General features: G+C 45.9%; 1 protein-coding gene across 5 annotated transcripts in view; it reads left to right on the top strand.

Moving 5' to 3' along the window:
* CRBN (cereblon) overlaps positions 1-16,072 on the top strand; it is a 37,688-nt gene that overhangs the window by 6,762 nt on the left and 14,854 nt on the right. For 2 of the 5 annotated variants that reach the window (XM_039734029.1, XM_039734028.1), the window contains exon 1: positions 13,772-14,077. The exons of 1 other annotated variant lie outside the window; for it this stretch is intronic. In XM_039734029.1, coding sequence (XP_039589963.1) covers positions 14,038-14,077 — 40 coding nt within the window. In that variant the 5' untranslated portion in view covers positions 13,772-14,037. Of the gene's footprint in view, positions 1-13,496; positions 13,652-13,771; positions 14,078-16,072 lie in introns of those variants that run through there. 2 more of the 5 variants (XM_039734026.1, XM_039734027.1) reach the window with 2 other exon arrangements.

Here is a 16,072-nt window from a genome sequence, read left to right as displayed (position 1 = left end):
GAGGCAGGGATGTAGCAGGGACTGTGAAATGTGATTATTTCCATCACAGACAGGGCTGGGATGCTGGGACAGGGGCTGGAGGACTCGGTGTTCTGGGATCAGCCACGGGCATGTGCAGAGGGCCCAGCTCAATCTGAGGAATAAAAGCCATCAGAGTGATGTGAGTTGAACAACACTGAACAGAAATGTGCTGTTAAATTATTCAGTGTTTAAAAACTGAGAACGTGGCTGAAGGGGCAGGGTTCTGCTGCCAGAGTCCCAGCACAGGGCAGCAGCAGGACAGGGACCCCACTGAGGGTTCTGCTAAGAGGGGCAGGTTTGTACAACTGGCCCTGGGCACGAGGCTGGCAGCACCTTGTAAAAAGGGAATTATCCTGCTGCTGTCACTGCAGAGGGCTCTGTGTGCTCACAGGGTCCTGCATGGCCACTGTGGGACAGGGCTGAGTGCTGGTGATGACCAGGAAAGGGAATGTTAACAGTGAGGAAATGGCATTGTGCCTGATTTTTCCTTTTGGATATTGTCTCCAGGAGAGCTTGAGATGTGTAGTCAGGGAGGAGAAAGAGTGTGGTGTCACTTATCACAGAATCAGAGAGTGGTTTGTGTTGAGAGGGACATTAAAACTCATCCCACCCCAGTGGAAGGGACACCTTCCCCTCTGCCAGGTGGCTCCAACCTGGCCTTGGGCACTGCCAGGGATCCAGGGGCAGCTCCAGCTGCTCTGGGAACCTGCTCCAAACCAGTTACTAAACTGGTGGCTCTTGAGGCTGGAATTTCAGCTTCTGTGGCCTTTTCCAGCCCAGGCTGTGAAATGAAATGGGCTAAATCCATTCCAGTAATGAATGTCTTTGAAGAAGACCATCTCCTCAAAGGGTTCCTGGAGCAGGAAAGAAGAAAGACTGGATTCCTGAGCTCTTTGCTAATTACTGGCCTGGAGCTGGGCTGTGGTGTGTGAGCCCCAAGCTCTGAGGTGGAAGGTTCTGGTTGGCATCACCCACCATCAGGAGCCTTGGGCTGAGCACTGTGGAAATCCTTCTGCTCCATTTTATGCCTGACAGCAAAAAGGAGTGTTTATTCCTGAAGTAAGGAGCTCCAGCCCTCCCTGAGCTGAGGGAAGGCATCTGCAGAGGACAGGCTGCAGTGGAATGCAAACAGCCACATTGGCAAAAATGAGGAGTTAATTTAGTGGTGAATGCTTGGATGTTTTTTCCCAGATGTGTTTGCAGAGCCATTAAGAGCTGTGTTTAATCTCAGCTCCATTTGCAATCTGATGCACATTATGCTGCCTCCACACCAAGCAGCAGCAGTTAATGGCACTGGATGGCTCTGCCCCTCCAGGAGAGGCTGGAAGAGCTCTCTGTGTCCAGGCTGCTCTTCCAGGGCTCTCTGGAGCCAGCTCTGACCCCAGCCCAGGGCTGAGGCTGTTCCCTGCCTGTGTGTGCCACACTTGCACGCCAGCATTTGGGACTGGATGAAAAAACTTCCCTGAATTAGTAATGACGTTTTTATTTTTAAGGGACTCAAGCGCAGGCAGCGCTTTAAAAAATGAATTTTAGGTGATTTCTTTCTGCTTGGATGCTCAGAGCTGCCTGAATATTGTCTGTTAAAGCTGCTGCAACTTCTGTCTCTAATGGAGGTGCTCACGCTCACTAAACTGTTTGGCAAACACTGGCTGTCGTGGCTCATCCTCCTGATTAAATCCCATATTTGCATTTCCTTGGATATACAAAGAAAAAGCAAATCGGCAATGAGCAGCACAGTTAGAGCAGGAATAAGCAAACAGGGATAGAGGAATAACTGCTGGTTTGGAGATGCTACACTGCAGAGGCAGCCATGCATGCAGGGCCTGTGCAGCAGAGCATCCTGCATCCCACAGAGCATCACACAGAGCATCCTGCATCCCTCAGAGCATTCCTGAGAGCATCCCTGCATCCCTCAGAGCATCCCTGCATCCCTCAGAGCATCCCTGCATCCCTCAGAACATTCCTGAAAGCATCCCTTAGAGTATTCTGCATCCCTCGGAACATCCTTCATCCCTCAGAGCATCTCTGCACCCCTCAGAGCATCTCTGCACCCCTCAGAGCATCCTGCATCCTCCAGAGCATCCTGCACCCCTCAGAGCATCCTGCATCCACCAGAGCATCCCTGCATTCCTCAGAGCATTCCTGAGAGCATCCTGCATCCCACAGAGCATCCTGCATCCTCCAGAGCATTCCTGCATCCTCCAGAGCATCCTGTACCCCTCAGAGCATCCCAAGCCACCCGGGGATCCCAGTGCCAGGTGGGTGCTGCCACAGGAGCAGGGTGGCCGTGCCCATTCCCTGCCAGCTGTCCCTGGGGATGCCCACGTGGACACGAGCACTCCAGCTCAAGTGGAAGGTGCGTGTGGGGTTTCCTTCTTTGTCCTTTTCCTTTATTTCATCAGAAGGATGGGAGGCAAAGTTTGATGTTTTAACACTTGGCCTACTATTAGCTGGGGAAATCTAGCAGATGTGCTTCATCATCTCAAAGATATGAGCAATCTCCAGCTCTCTGCTGTTAATGTGGGGAGATTGACTCAAAGTGTTTTGCTTCAATGGCTCTTAAGAAATTCACAGTTCATTTCCAATCATTAAAATAATTAGTGCTGTGCTCTGCCTCCTCTGAGGACAGAGTGTAGGGCCAGCTGCCCTGGGTGGGAGTGAGGGCTGAGCTCCCTGCTCAGCTTGGAATGGGAATGATGCTGAACCTGCCTGGGGGACCCAGGGGAAGGCCCAGCTTAAAGGAGGACTTGGGGGCTTAAATGGCTTTGAGGGGCCCTGGCCCCAAAGGGGCACATGAAAAACTGCCCCGTTTGTTCTAATGAGGCTGCTCCTGTGATGCAGAGAGTGCCATAAATAAGTGATTACAGGGCTGAGCCAAAACCAATCACAAGGATTAGATCTGACTCGTGGGATCAAGAGAAGTCCTTGGTTTTACTGGAGGCAAGGGAAAAAGTCTGTTCTTTGATGGATCTCATTTCACTCTACAAAGAGGTCTTGGAAAACAGGAGTTAAGCCAGTGTTGCTGCTCAGGGGAGGGGAAGGATGCCAGGGAGCTCTAGAACTGCACTTCTCTTTTAATATTGCTTCTGTAACCAGTGCTTATCTAAAAGGCTTTAATCTTTTTGGGAAAAGCAGAGATATTCTTGCAGTTCTAGTGTTTGGCAGCAAGATCTGGAAGGTATTTCTGTAAACTGGCTTGAAATGGATAGAATTTGGCTCAGGAGAATTGCTGAGCCAAAGCTTTTCTGTGCATTGGCAGTTTGGGGAGGTGAGGTTTGTAGGGTGGAGCTCTGCACAGTTTGGGATGGGCAGGAATGGGGTATTAGAGGCAGGGCAGTAGAACCACAATGCAAAGGGGCTTCAGGAGCCTCCATGGGCCTGGAAACCTGTCAGCTGTTGGGTTTGAACTCAAACCAAACGTGAATCAAAGTGAAAACCTCTCTGTTTGCCCCATGGCAATGCAGGATCTGAGGGGCCAGGAGCCAGAATGACTCTGGAATGGGGGAATGGCTCTAAGCTGAGCAGTTCCATCGGATATTTGGAGGAAATCCTTCCCTGTGAGGGTGTGAGGCCCTGGCACAGGTGCCCAGAGCAGCTGGGGCTGCCCCTGGATCCCTGGCAGTGCCCAAGGCCAGGCTGGACACTGGGGCTGGAGCACCTGGGACAGTGGGAGGTGTCCCTGCCATGGCTGGGGTGGAAGCAGAGGATCCACTCACTTTGAGGATTGAAGAATTCAGGTGTTTGGGAAGTTTCCATTCACTATTCCCTTATTTAACTTGGATAAGTGTCACCCATTGGAGCTTTAGGAAGCCAGGCTGTGAGTGTGCCAGGAAAAGAGGAAGCAATAAAAAAGGCTGTTGAGACACTTATCCAACGCTGAGGGAATTTTCAGAACAGCTGTAGTTGAGTAATTATGAGCAGAACCCTTGTTTCCACTGAAAAATAATGTATATTAGATTATTCCCTAATGATAAAGATTATTTAAAAGACAAAAGCTATAGAATAATAGACATTAGCAGATGTATCTATTTCAAAAATCCCTGAAACCAGACTTAAATCTTGGGAGTTATTCCTCACCTTTAGCAGAGCTCTCATCAGCTGCAGTGTAAGCCCCAGGGCTGACACTCCAGATAAGTACATGATATAGCTGAGCCCTAAAACTCTTAACAGAAAATACATCAGGACTTACTGTAAAATTTCATGGAGGATTAGAGAAAATATTAAGTCAATAGTTCTTTAGTTATGAGGGGCTTTTAAGGTAATCAATACTTTGCAGCCATGTTAGTGCCTACAATGATATAAGATGACATTAATATCCAACTTTTCTCTCTTTTTTGGGTATATTTATGTATATCCTTCCTTTAGTCACTCCTGCTAGAATCAATAGCTATACAAGGAATAGGGTTATTTTTAAATGGCATCAATATTGATTCACCTGTAACTGCCAGTTTCAGCTGGAACTTGATTTCAGGTAAAAAACCCTCACTTTTTCACACAAAGGGATTACCAACCTCCCTAAATCTCTGGAGCACCCCTGCCTTTGCTTCTAGTGAATTCCACATTTAACAGTGTGCTAATGCAGCAGAAACTATTTTAGGATTAATAAATCCTAAAAATAGGATTAATAGGATTAATTCTAAAATTTCTTTGGAGTTACATGACATTTTATGTCCTCAAAGCATTGTGCAGATGGTAATTGAATTTAATTGATATCATTCAGTCCCCAAAGTTATATGCGTGCAGTTATTAATGGTTTAATTATTTTGTCAATGGAATAGATTCTTTGCTTTTGATTCTGCTTCAGGAGATCCAGACAGTCCTTAGGCTGAATCCTTTTTATCCAGATGACTCAGTTGGTCCAGGGATAAAATTTTGGCCAGGCCATCCTCAGGCAGGGATTTCCCCCCTGGTCAGCCCCAGCCCGAGGTGTGGAAGGGATGATTCCCTCCCAGGCACTCTGCACGTGGAATGTTTGGTAAATCCAGGTCAGGCTGTTCCTTCAGCTGGGGCAGGGATCTCATGGAACCAGGGAAGGGAGCTTAGAGATCATCTCATTCCAACTCCCTGGGACACTCCATGATCCCAGGCTGCTCCCAGCCCTGTCCAGCCTGGCTTGGACACTCCCAGGGATCCAGGGGCAGCCACAGCTGCTCTGCTGCCTCCCCACCCTCACAGCAAAGGATTACAATTCAATTAGCAGCAGAATTAAAGAAATCAAACGATCTCTGAAGGAAAAGCACACTGGCCAGTGCTCCCTCTGCATGCCTGACCCCAGTGCCTCCCCAGGCTGGAGCTGTGACAGGGACAGGGCTGCACTCAGGGGAAGGATTTTCCCTGCAGCTCTGGGAAAGCTCTGCCATGATCTCAATTAACATCTGCATTGAATGGCAGCAGCCTTTGGTTGATTTTTAATTAACCAAACCTCCCCTCTGGTCAGGAGGGAGCTCTGCAGTGTTCCTGGGTGTTCCTGATGCCAGGGGGTCTCAGGGGTGACACAATTGCTGCATGGGGCAGTGCTCCTGGCTGAGCCTGGCTTCTGCCACTGCCAGGGAAGTGCAGGTTTGTTCCATGGGCTGTTTGCTCAGCTCCCAGCAAGTGCCAGGGGGTGAGGAGAGGATACACTGAATTAATGATGGCACCCAGAACTGCATTCTTTTGGCTGAATTTTAATAATGTTGGACTACCATTTTCATCTGGTTTTCAACCCACTTGTGTGGCTGAACACAGACTCCTACAGCAGTTGCCAGCTGGAATTTCCCCTGGAAATTAGCTCCCAGATGCCTTAAGATCAGCAAAGCTGTTCCATGTACAATTTGTCCCTTTCTGACCCATTCTAAGAAGATGGAAAGAAATCTCTTGGGTTTGAAAATGAAAGAAACTCATCTTTAAAAACATCACTGAATCCACTGCATTTAGAAGCTTTATTGAGAGATGTTGCAAAACTACTCCCAAAAATGGTTGGAAAGAGCAAGAGGGTGGATGCAGCAGGAAACCACTGAACCTTTTATGCTCAGACCAGTTCCCCAGTGGCTCTAAGGGCACAGAGAACTGGTTTTGGAATAAATCAGCCACAGCACACTCAGGGAGTGTCCAGCAGGGAAACCCGTGAGTTATGCCCACCTTCCTGGAGCAGCATTCCTGGCTGGCAGGGTTAAAATCCCATTGTGGCACCTGTCACTTCTGCAGAAAGTGCCTTTCCCTGGGAGCTGTAAGGGTCTCTGGGATGGGGCAGGGTTAGGAGTTGATCCTGGTCCCTGTGCCTGCACGAGGACAGGCACTCAGGGGACACCAGACTCCTTCTCCAGCTCCCAATAAATAGGGCATTAAAAGGGAATTACTGTGTTTTGTGTTTGAGAAAATGGTTGGTCTTCTTCCAGTGGAGTGGCAGGCACTAATGATGGAGGCAGTGCAAACATGTCTGGTCAGGCCTCTTCTCATTTCAATCCAGCTTATCTGGGGGAAGAACAACCCATAAAGAAACCACAGAAAACACTGAGCTGCCCTCCCACAATACATCATTTGTAAAGCTTTCACTCCAGCTTTCCAAAGGGCCATTTAGCTTAATAGTCTGTCCCATTTTTCATTTCCTCACGCTACAGGTGCTGGGGGGATGATTTACAAAAGAACAATGGAATGACATTTTACCTGATTTTGGAAATTAATTCCCAGCAGTGTCACGCCTTTTGTGCCTTGGATTTGCCTTCCATAACATGGAATGGGTGGTGAGATTCTGTAACAAAACAATAGGAGATTTAAAATGAGAGAATACATCCAATTTTCCATCCAGCCACGATCTTCCAGAACCATTAGCAAATTGTTTGTATGTCCATATTAGTAATAAAAGATGAATTGACTGATTAAATTTTCAGAAATTTAGGCAAAGGCCAAATCAATTGGCCTCCATTCTAGTGTAACTAAATGCCAAAAAAATTACATGTACAAGATACATTTTTTAAAAATGCTCTGAAGAAAACATGCCTGGCTGTATAATACATATTTAGACAGTCAACATATTTAAACCCTGTAAGAACCTACAAAATTTGAATTATATGGAATAGAATGAATGAAAAGGGGGCAAATCTATATCTCAGTTTGGTTGTTACTGTTCTTATTTCCACTGATCGTGGCAGGTCATTAAATGAAGGTCAGCTCCTTGTGGAATAGTTTGTTGGCTTCTTGAGGATCTTAAAACTTGTGAGGTGTGAAATCAATGACAAATTTTCAGGCAGTATTAAGTGTTGTAAAATGGAGAATTTCCAGTGATTCAGACCATTGTAGGAAATCACCTGTTGGGTGAATGGCCCACAAAATATGATTTATTGCTGAAAATCTCCTTAAACACTCAGCCCTTGGAGGAAATGAACTTTAATGGGACTTCTGTGGTAGAACTTCTGCTTTGATGAATTTGTCATGCTTGGTGGGTAGTGATATTCAACTAATAGCTTAATAACCTCACTATTTACAGGCAATTACCCCCATGAAGGGGCTCAGATGGGATGAAAACATCTGTTTCCTTCTGGAATCTGTGCACATCTGCCCTTAAACAAAGTGAAAATTTCGTGTGAGAACTCTTAAGGACTGAATTGCTAAGGATTTTCTGCAGTGCTACCTTCTCTGCAATTAGATAACAGCTTAAAATCTGATTACTGAGTTATTTTTTACCTCTCAGAATGCAGAGGCACAAGCAACCTCTCCGTTGAGAGCTGATTTGATGCCAGTTAAATATTCAGGTAGTCCTCTGAAGGCACTGGAAATCAAATATCTGAAACATCTTGTGCAGAGTGAGAATTTCCATGTTTCTGAACGTGTATTTCCCTGCCATTCCCAGTGGAGGGTCTCACTGTTGCTTTTTCCAAAGCCCTTTCAGGCTGTTAGTTAGTTCAGAGTTTCACTGGGACGTTCTCTCAGGTAGGGGAATCCTCTTGATGTGCTGGTTATGCTGGTAAAGAGAAAATACAACTCTGTGAGCAGTTTTGTACCTGAGAGAGGCGATCTGACAGAGCTTCCCTCACAGCAAGATCCTTTTTTCCTTCCAGCAGACACAAAACTGGCAGCTGGAAGGATTTGAAATGTGGGGGAGCTGAGGAATCTGAACATTTCTGAGTTTTTTTTCAGCTCCCAAAGGGATTGGGCTGTTCCAAGGGGATGCAGTGTCCTGGTTTAGGGCAAATTTGGGAGAAAACCTCCAAAGGGGTTCCTCTAGAAGGCAGGACATGGAGTTTCAGGATCTGCTACTGGGAAAGGCCACAGAGGGGAGTGGGAAGGTCATGGATCTGCAGGGCTGGAATGTGTGTGACATCAGGGCCAGGCTGGACAGGGCTTGGAGAAACCTGGGCTGGTGGAAGCTGTCTCTCCATGGCAGGGGCTGGAATGAGAGGATTTTTAACATTCCTTCCAACCAGACCATTTTATGCTTCTATGAAAATGAGAGCTGCAAAAGCTTAAGAGCACACGTAGAGAGTGCATTCCTCTGCTGCCTGAGGCAGAAATCCAGCAGGCTTTGCTGCTTTTGACCATTACATGCAGTTTATGTCCATTACAGTTTAGCATGTATTTTTTAACCCTCATCTTTGCAGTGCAACCGCCTTTGGATTGGAGTGATGCAATACTTGGTGGCACTATTAAAAAGAGCTGGGGAATGATGTTAAAAATTGTTGTATTTCAGCCCAAGAAATGGAGAACCCTAACAAAGCAGCCTGCAAACATGATGTGCTCAGTCTCTACTAAATTTTAGTAAGTTATCTGAAAAAAACCCAAAAAGCTCTTGATTTCCAAGCCTTTCTGTGTTCTTTCCCTCCCTGAACTTTTCATTGCCATCATCTGCAGAGGTTACTGGGCTTCCTACCCAAGACAAATTTCCTGGATAAATTTCCAAGATTAAGGCCAATAATGTTGTAAATGTGGCTGGATTAACTTTTCTCAAGCTCCCTGAGTTCCGAGTGGTTTTCCTGCATGGATAATGTAAGGAGCCTGCTTTAAATCCACAGTGGAAGAAAAACAGTATTTCTAGCTCATACTTAGTGCTCTGTATTTTAAACTGAAGTGAGATTTATGAGCAAGCTGCCTCTACCTAAATGTATATACAGCCATTTACATGATTTTACATAATATATGGGAACAGTTTGTTGGGTAGTATACACAGGGATAAAACCAACACTGTTTGCACTGAGTAGGGATCACTGCAGTGGGCTCTACATAAACTCCTCTTCACACAGGGCTACTTGGATCTTTCTGGGAAATAATGTCCAGAATTATATAGACATTGAGCTATAAATACATTGAACTTGCTGACAGACCCAGCAGGAACAATAGAGAAGGAAAAAGCAGTGTTACAGCTTGTAACTCACTGGAATCATTCTTGTTTATGCTGGTTAAAATTTTGGGACCCCATTAACACGAAAATGACCAAAAATTTTGTGATAGAAAAAGTAAAGGGAATACCAAACCCTTATCTCTGGCCAATCTTCTTTGCAATGGATACAGGAAATCTGTGCTAACCTGCACCTCTCAAAGCTACAGACACATCTCAGGTGATCTGGGAGCAGGGTCGGGCAGCCCTGCATTTACAGAAATATTCCTCAAGGGTCTCTTTGCCTTGGTGTCCCCTTCCAGAAAGTGTTACAGAATTTTCCCCTCACTTTTCCTTCCCTTTATTGAACCAAATTTGTGTTTATAGCCCCATTTGCTTTCCCTGCCATGCTGTCTGTCACTTGTGTGGAATATGGGTTTTGCACACTTGCCAAATAGTTTTGTTGTTGGTGAGGCTCTTCTGGCAGGAGAATTTGCCTCTCTGCATAGTAATGGCCACGTCTGGCTAATGGGCCCTTTGTCTGGAGCCTCCTGCATATTCAGAGCTGCTCCTTTGTCACCAGCCTGACCCAGGCAGCAAATATGAACAGGAATTGTAAATATGCCCCGTTCTCACTGGGATGCCAGTCAGCTTCCTGGGATAAACTGGTCCTCTCCTGCTCTGGAACTGCCCTGCAGTTGACCAGGCTCTTTTATTCTAGAAAAGTGCTGCTCATCTCTGATTTTTATGCTTTTGGAGTTACCTTCCTCTGTGATTTGTGCCCTCCTAGAGTACATTTGATATTGTCACAGGCAGCTCTGGGGGGTTTGGGATGGCACAGCTGATAACTGGTGTGAGAGCTGGCAGCTCAGCAGCTGCCCTGCTTCAACAGGTAAAGAAGGAATTTTTCCCTGTTTGCTGGGGACTGGCAGGTAACACATCTCCCAGATTTGTGCAACAAAGTGTTGACAAAGGGAGTAGCAAGGCCAGCTGGTCACTTGAAAAGCCAGGAATTTCCAAGGCCATGTGGACATGACAAGTGTGTTCAGTGCTGGGGCTGCCTGGCTATTGGTAAGAAAGTGGCTTTATGTATTTTTTGTAACTGTTTTTTTTTCCATGTCTGAAGTACAGATTTCCTTTCTGTCCTACAGCTGCTTTCTACTGTCAGTGTTTTATAAGTTGTCTGAAGGTGGGGAGTCACTTTTTATTTTGGAATACTTGCAGAGATTGCTTGGTTGTGCCTGGAATAACAGGTTTGGGTGGACAATGAGCCAATTTATTGGCAGGGCAGAAATCAATGGCACAAGTGCACAGACCTTTTACCACTTTAGACTATCCAGATTTCTTTTTAAACAGCCCGGTCAAATCAGCACGTGTCAGAAACACAAACCTCCTCTTTTAAAACGATAATGTTGTAGATCAAACTTTTCCATTGCTCGCAGTGAATCCCCTAAAAACAGAAGCCCCAAAGCTGGCGGAGCAGCCGACTGAATAATTCTGCCAGAGCAAAGCTGCGAAAGGGGATGTCACAGCACCATCTAGTGCCTCTGCTCCCGGCAACATCGCGAAATTCTGAATTTTCCACTTTATTCAAGGATGTAGGTGGGGACGAGGGAGTGCACTGGCTGCTTAGGCATTGATAACTTCTTTTCTCAACCAGTGTGGAGAGAGAAGGGAGCTGAGGGATGGAAAGGAGCTTTGGAATTTCACACGGGAAGATTTTGTCAGCAGAGCTGCTCTTAGTTCCTCTTATTTCATCTTCTCACCAGTCACACAGCTTCCCTCCTGGGGGTAGTCAGGAGCAGGAAAATGGGAAGAAAAGTTAAATAAGAAACTGGCCAAATGGCATATTTTGGGGAGGCAGAGTTGTATTTTTGATAGAGCAATGATCTGTTCAGTGAGTGACTGACCAGGAGGAGGCTGCGGGTGGTTTGCAAACTCTTGTGTTGAGAACTGCACCTGCAATGAGGCAACAAGAACTCCGTGCTCTGCTTTCCTCATCCCGAGCATGGATGAGGATGGAGACTAAATTAACACTAAATTAACACTACATTAAATTCCTGGATGAGGATGGAGACTAAATTAACACTACATTAAATTCTAAATAGAGCTGCATTTTAATATGCTTTACATTCCTGTCCCTTTGTTTCTTTTTTCTTCTGGAAAGGTGATTTAACATCCTCTGACTCCAAACTACTCAATGGTTAACCAAGAACAACTCTGCAATTATTCCCAGTCAGCCACTGGAGATGAATTTGGGGATGAAGCCCCTCTAGGAAACAACTTCCAGTGCTCCCAGTCTGAGTTTGGGAAAACACCTCTGCTGGGGGTGAGATTAATTACTTTTCAAATTAAGCTTTTTGTGATAAGAAATATCAATATTTATATGTTAAATGAGTTTTCTAGCAGGTTGAATTAAAACCCTCAAAATTAATTATACCTTAAAGCATTTAGTAAATGTCCTGATGGTGATGTGGAGCTTAAAAGTGTGACTCAAATATACCCCCAGCAATTTAGTTAAAAACCAAGATAAATAAAAATATTTTCAGCATATAAAATTAATTAAAATATTTAGAATAATATTTCTTAATAAAATCCTAGTGTTTGGAGAAGGGGCTCATAATTTTTTAATTCTTTAGCTGGCCAGCCTGGCAAGAAAAAAATATATATTTTTTTATTATGGTGAATTATCAGATACAATACCCTGCAATTATGTGTATTACACTGAAAGAATGCAGAAAAAGTCATGGAATCATAACTTAATCATTTAAGTGATTATTGTATTTTATAAATGTTTAATGTATCATCACGGGCATGTTCGTGCTCATTTGGCAAATGTGGTATTGATTGTTGCTCTAAACGCCCATTCAGGTCAGTATAGATAATGATTGTTTGGGAATTTTCTACCCATGATGGTAAGGAAATTACAGAGCTATTTGTCTTTTAAATGTGGTTCTCGAAACCACTTTAATTCTCATTTTAAAAAATATAAAAATTAGTGTTTTGCTTGCTGGCTAATCATTGGTTTGCTCTGCCGCTGATGCAGGGAGAATATTATTGCTGAAGTGAAATGGGAGATACTGAAGAGAAAAGCAGAAAGTGCAGAATTTTTCCCCTGAATAACAACCAAAAAAAGCCTTTTTAGGAAGAAAACAACAAACAGGGCTGAGATAGAGGAATTGTGAAGTGCTCAAGAGCACCGTATGGGTTTAGTGATTTGTAACAAAGAATGCAATAAAAATTTCAGCAACAGAAATACAACATTTTATTAGAGAGAAATCCCAGGGCACTATATTGCTTTTTTGAGGGTTTTTAAAGGGGAAGGAAATGCTAATGGATGATGAGACAGAGGGTTTGTGTGAGACTTGGGCAGTAGAGGCAGCTGCAGTGAATTTTTCGGGGTGTATCAGCCGGGTTTGCATCCCGTTAACCATTTCTGGTGATGCCACCAACCTCACACCAGGATAGGACCCTGCTGGCAAATTTCAAGAGCACAGAGCATAGGATTGTGTCCAGACAGGTCTGGATATCCCCAGGGGGAGATTTCACACCATCTCTGAGCATCTGAGCAGGGAGGAAGGAAGGTTTTCCTCATGTCCAGGTGGAACTTCTGGGCATCAGTTTCTGCCCACTCCTCTTGTGCCATTGCTGGGCACCACCAAGAGGAGCCTAGCTCCATCCTCCTGGCACCGTAACTAATAAATTTAATAACTAAATTACTAAAATGTGTGTGCACGGATAAAATCCCCTTTAAGCCATCTCTTCTCTAGTTGAAGAGCCCCAGCTCAGCCTTCCCTCACAGCAGAGATGCTCCAGTGCCCTCGAACCGCCCTGGTCTTTTGCTACATCCTTTCCAAACCTTGTGCGGATAAATTTTTAGCTTATATTGTGTTTAGCTTCTTGTCAAGCCATTTACCCATGAGATTTAACCCACCGCGGGTTTTAGTCACAGCCAGCCCCTCTCCCATTCCCACAGCCCGGCCATGAAGCGCTTTGGGGACTCCCGCAGGTGCCACCCGGGGCGGCTCTGCCCTGTCACCCACGGCCGTGCCCGTGAGGAGAGGAAGAACCGCTGCCACCCCCGAGCCCTCCAGGCGGGAAGGGCAGCCCCTCCCCGGGCACACGATCGGTGCGAGCCCGGCGCTGAGCACGGAGCCCTCACGCCGGCAGAGGCCGCGGCTCCCGGCCCGGCTCCGGCGGACTCGGGCTCCTCCTCCGCCCGCCTCCTGCCCCCGCCCCGGCGCCTTCCCAGCCTGCTCTCCGGGTAAACAGCGATGGCCGCCGAGGACCGAGGCGGAGAGCCCCGAGATAACATGGGGAACCACCTCCAGCTGGTGCCCGGTGAGGGCCGGGCCGGGGGCACCCGTGGGGGAGGCAGCGGGTCGGGGCTCGACGGGCGGGGCGGGGAGGGGGAAAGGGAAAAGGAAAAGAGGTGGGTAAGCAAGGAAAAAAGGAAAGGAAAAAAGGAAAGGAAGGAAGCGGAGGCGGAGAGGAGAGGAAGGAGAAAGGGAAGCGAAGCTAAAGAAGGCGAGGCGGGGAGGGCCGCGGGCGGTGTGCGGAGCGCTGAGGGCCGGCGCTGCCGCGGGGCTGTGGGCGCTGAGGCGGCGGAGGGCGAGCCTTGGCCCGGGGCGCTGCGGGCTCCTGCGAATCCTTCGAGGCCGCAAATGTTCATCGAGGCCGTAGATGTTTCTTCGAGGCCGCATATGTTCCATCGAGACCGTAAATAAATGTTCCTTGGAGGCCGTGGATGTGCGGTGCAGCCGCTGGGTGAGAGGCGCCGTGGGGCTCCCAGCAGAGCGGGCACGGCAGGCACTGCTCTGTGCATCGAGACCTCTGTGGAAGCCAGAGTCCGAGCACAACCTGAGTTCTTTTAGGAATTCTCTGCTCTGTTTTCCAGTGAAAATAAGAGGTGCTGGGTGGAGAGCAGTGCTGGATCCCGCGTGCTGCCCGGCTTATCTGTCACACACATCAGAGCAGTTCCTCACCCAGGGAATTATTGCATAATTATTGCATAATAATATGCAATATATGCATAATTTTCTGTGTGTGGTGCCTCCACACTGACAGGAGATAGAACGGGTTGGGAAGCAGCTTAACTGGAAAGAAGCATTATTTCAGAATAAGCGTGCAGGGGAGAAGGGAGCAGGAAATCCTGCCAGGAGCCAGTGGCATTTCCCATGGCAGGAAATTCTGTGAGCTCTTTAGCTCTGTATGTTTTAAATAATAAAAAAAAAATTTCCTGAATATTTTAGGAAATGCAGCCTCAATATCACCATAATGTGAGCAATTTTACTGAATATTTGTGGAAATACACCTTTAATATCACCTTAATAAGTTATTTTGTGAATATTTTAGGAAATACAGCCTTAATATAAGGTATTTTCTGAATATTTTAGGGAATACAGCCTTAATATAAGGTATTTCCTGAATATTTTAGGAAATACAGTTTTAAAATAACCTCAATATGACCTATATATAACCTTGTCCCTTTTCCTTAAATGAGGTCCATATTTTCTCATTTCTGCACAAAGGCACTGAGAGTGGATTGGGTTGTGCTAGTGAACCAACATGAGGAAAATGTGATTTTTTGTTATGCAGGGCGGCCTTCAGCGCTCGCTTTTCCCTCCTTCCTGTGTGCTGGAGGTGCTGCTAATCCTGGGATTTAAGGATAAATTAAAACCCAGTATTTGGGGGTGTAAAAGCTTCAGCTTGTTTTGCCAGCTGAGAGGGAGGAGGAGAGGGAAGGCGCCGGGGTTTCTGTGTTTTGGGCTGCCTGGTGCTGCTGCAGTGAAATGAGTCATCGCCGTGCCTCAGCCAGCACCACACAGCAGCCACTGTGCGCTGTTGGCAGCAGCCAGCAAAAGTTTGCAGGGCACAATTCTTTCCAATCAACTGCTGCTAATTCCTTCTGCGTTCAGAAAAACAAGTGGGACAGCCTCTGCCTGTTAAAACTGCTAATGATGGATGCAGCCGGATGGGAGCACGTGGAAAAATCAGAATATTTTATGTTTTTCCCCTTCTCCATCCTGCAATGATGCCCCAGAACCAAACAGAAATTTCCTGCTCTTCCCCTCCATCACATTAAACAAAATAATTTCAGTTTTGGACGTCTTAAACATTTTGTAATTGTTCGTGGCTAGGGTTGCTAATTGAGTATTATAAATTTCATATAGATGTGGAGTATTTTTAACAGTCATTAGGCAGATGGTGTCTCATTGCTGAAAGGGCTGTAATTAGGTACAATACCAAAGAGAGTCTGTAACCTCCTTTCCTGTCGTGCTGGATCATTTCTTGCTGAGCTAAATCCAATATAGGATGGATCTGTAAGAGCAGGTTCTGTAAACTATGAACTATTTAAAAAAAACATAAGTGAGATGAAGCAGAAATAAGACCAGTGACTAAACAGTTTGTGGTAGCATTTAACAAATGTGTCTGGAGGGCAAAGAGGGGAAAAAAGGTCCTCTAAAATCAGTTTTTAATATCTTCTGCACTGTTCTCTTGTACTCCTGCTCTCAGAAATAGTGAAATTGGTGGTGCTCCCATTTCTGAAGGAAAATTCTTTTCTTCTGCAGCATCTTTTTTTTTTGAGATTTCCCTGCAGAATCCTTCAGGATGAGAGAACCCCTCCACTTCTTATGTTTTCAACTCTGGACTATTTTTTAAGAAGATATTAATTGCAAAGGCTGGCAACTACACTGGCTATTGTAATTTTATTTTTTCCATCTTGTAGTAGCTTTCAAGGTCTAAATGATGTTTTTCAGC

The sequence above is a fragment of the Passer montanus genome, unplaced genomic scaffold (genome assembly GCF_014805655.1).
Source record: "Passer montanus isolate IOZ18808 unplaced genomic scaffold, ASM1480565v1 scaffold9, whole genome shotgun sequence".
Taxonomy (NCBI): Eukaryota; Metazoa; Chordata; class Aves; order Passeriformes; family Passeridae; genus Passer; species Passer montanus.
Note: the sequence above shows the minus strand (reverse complement) of the source record. Positions and strands in the feature narration are given on the sequence as shown.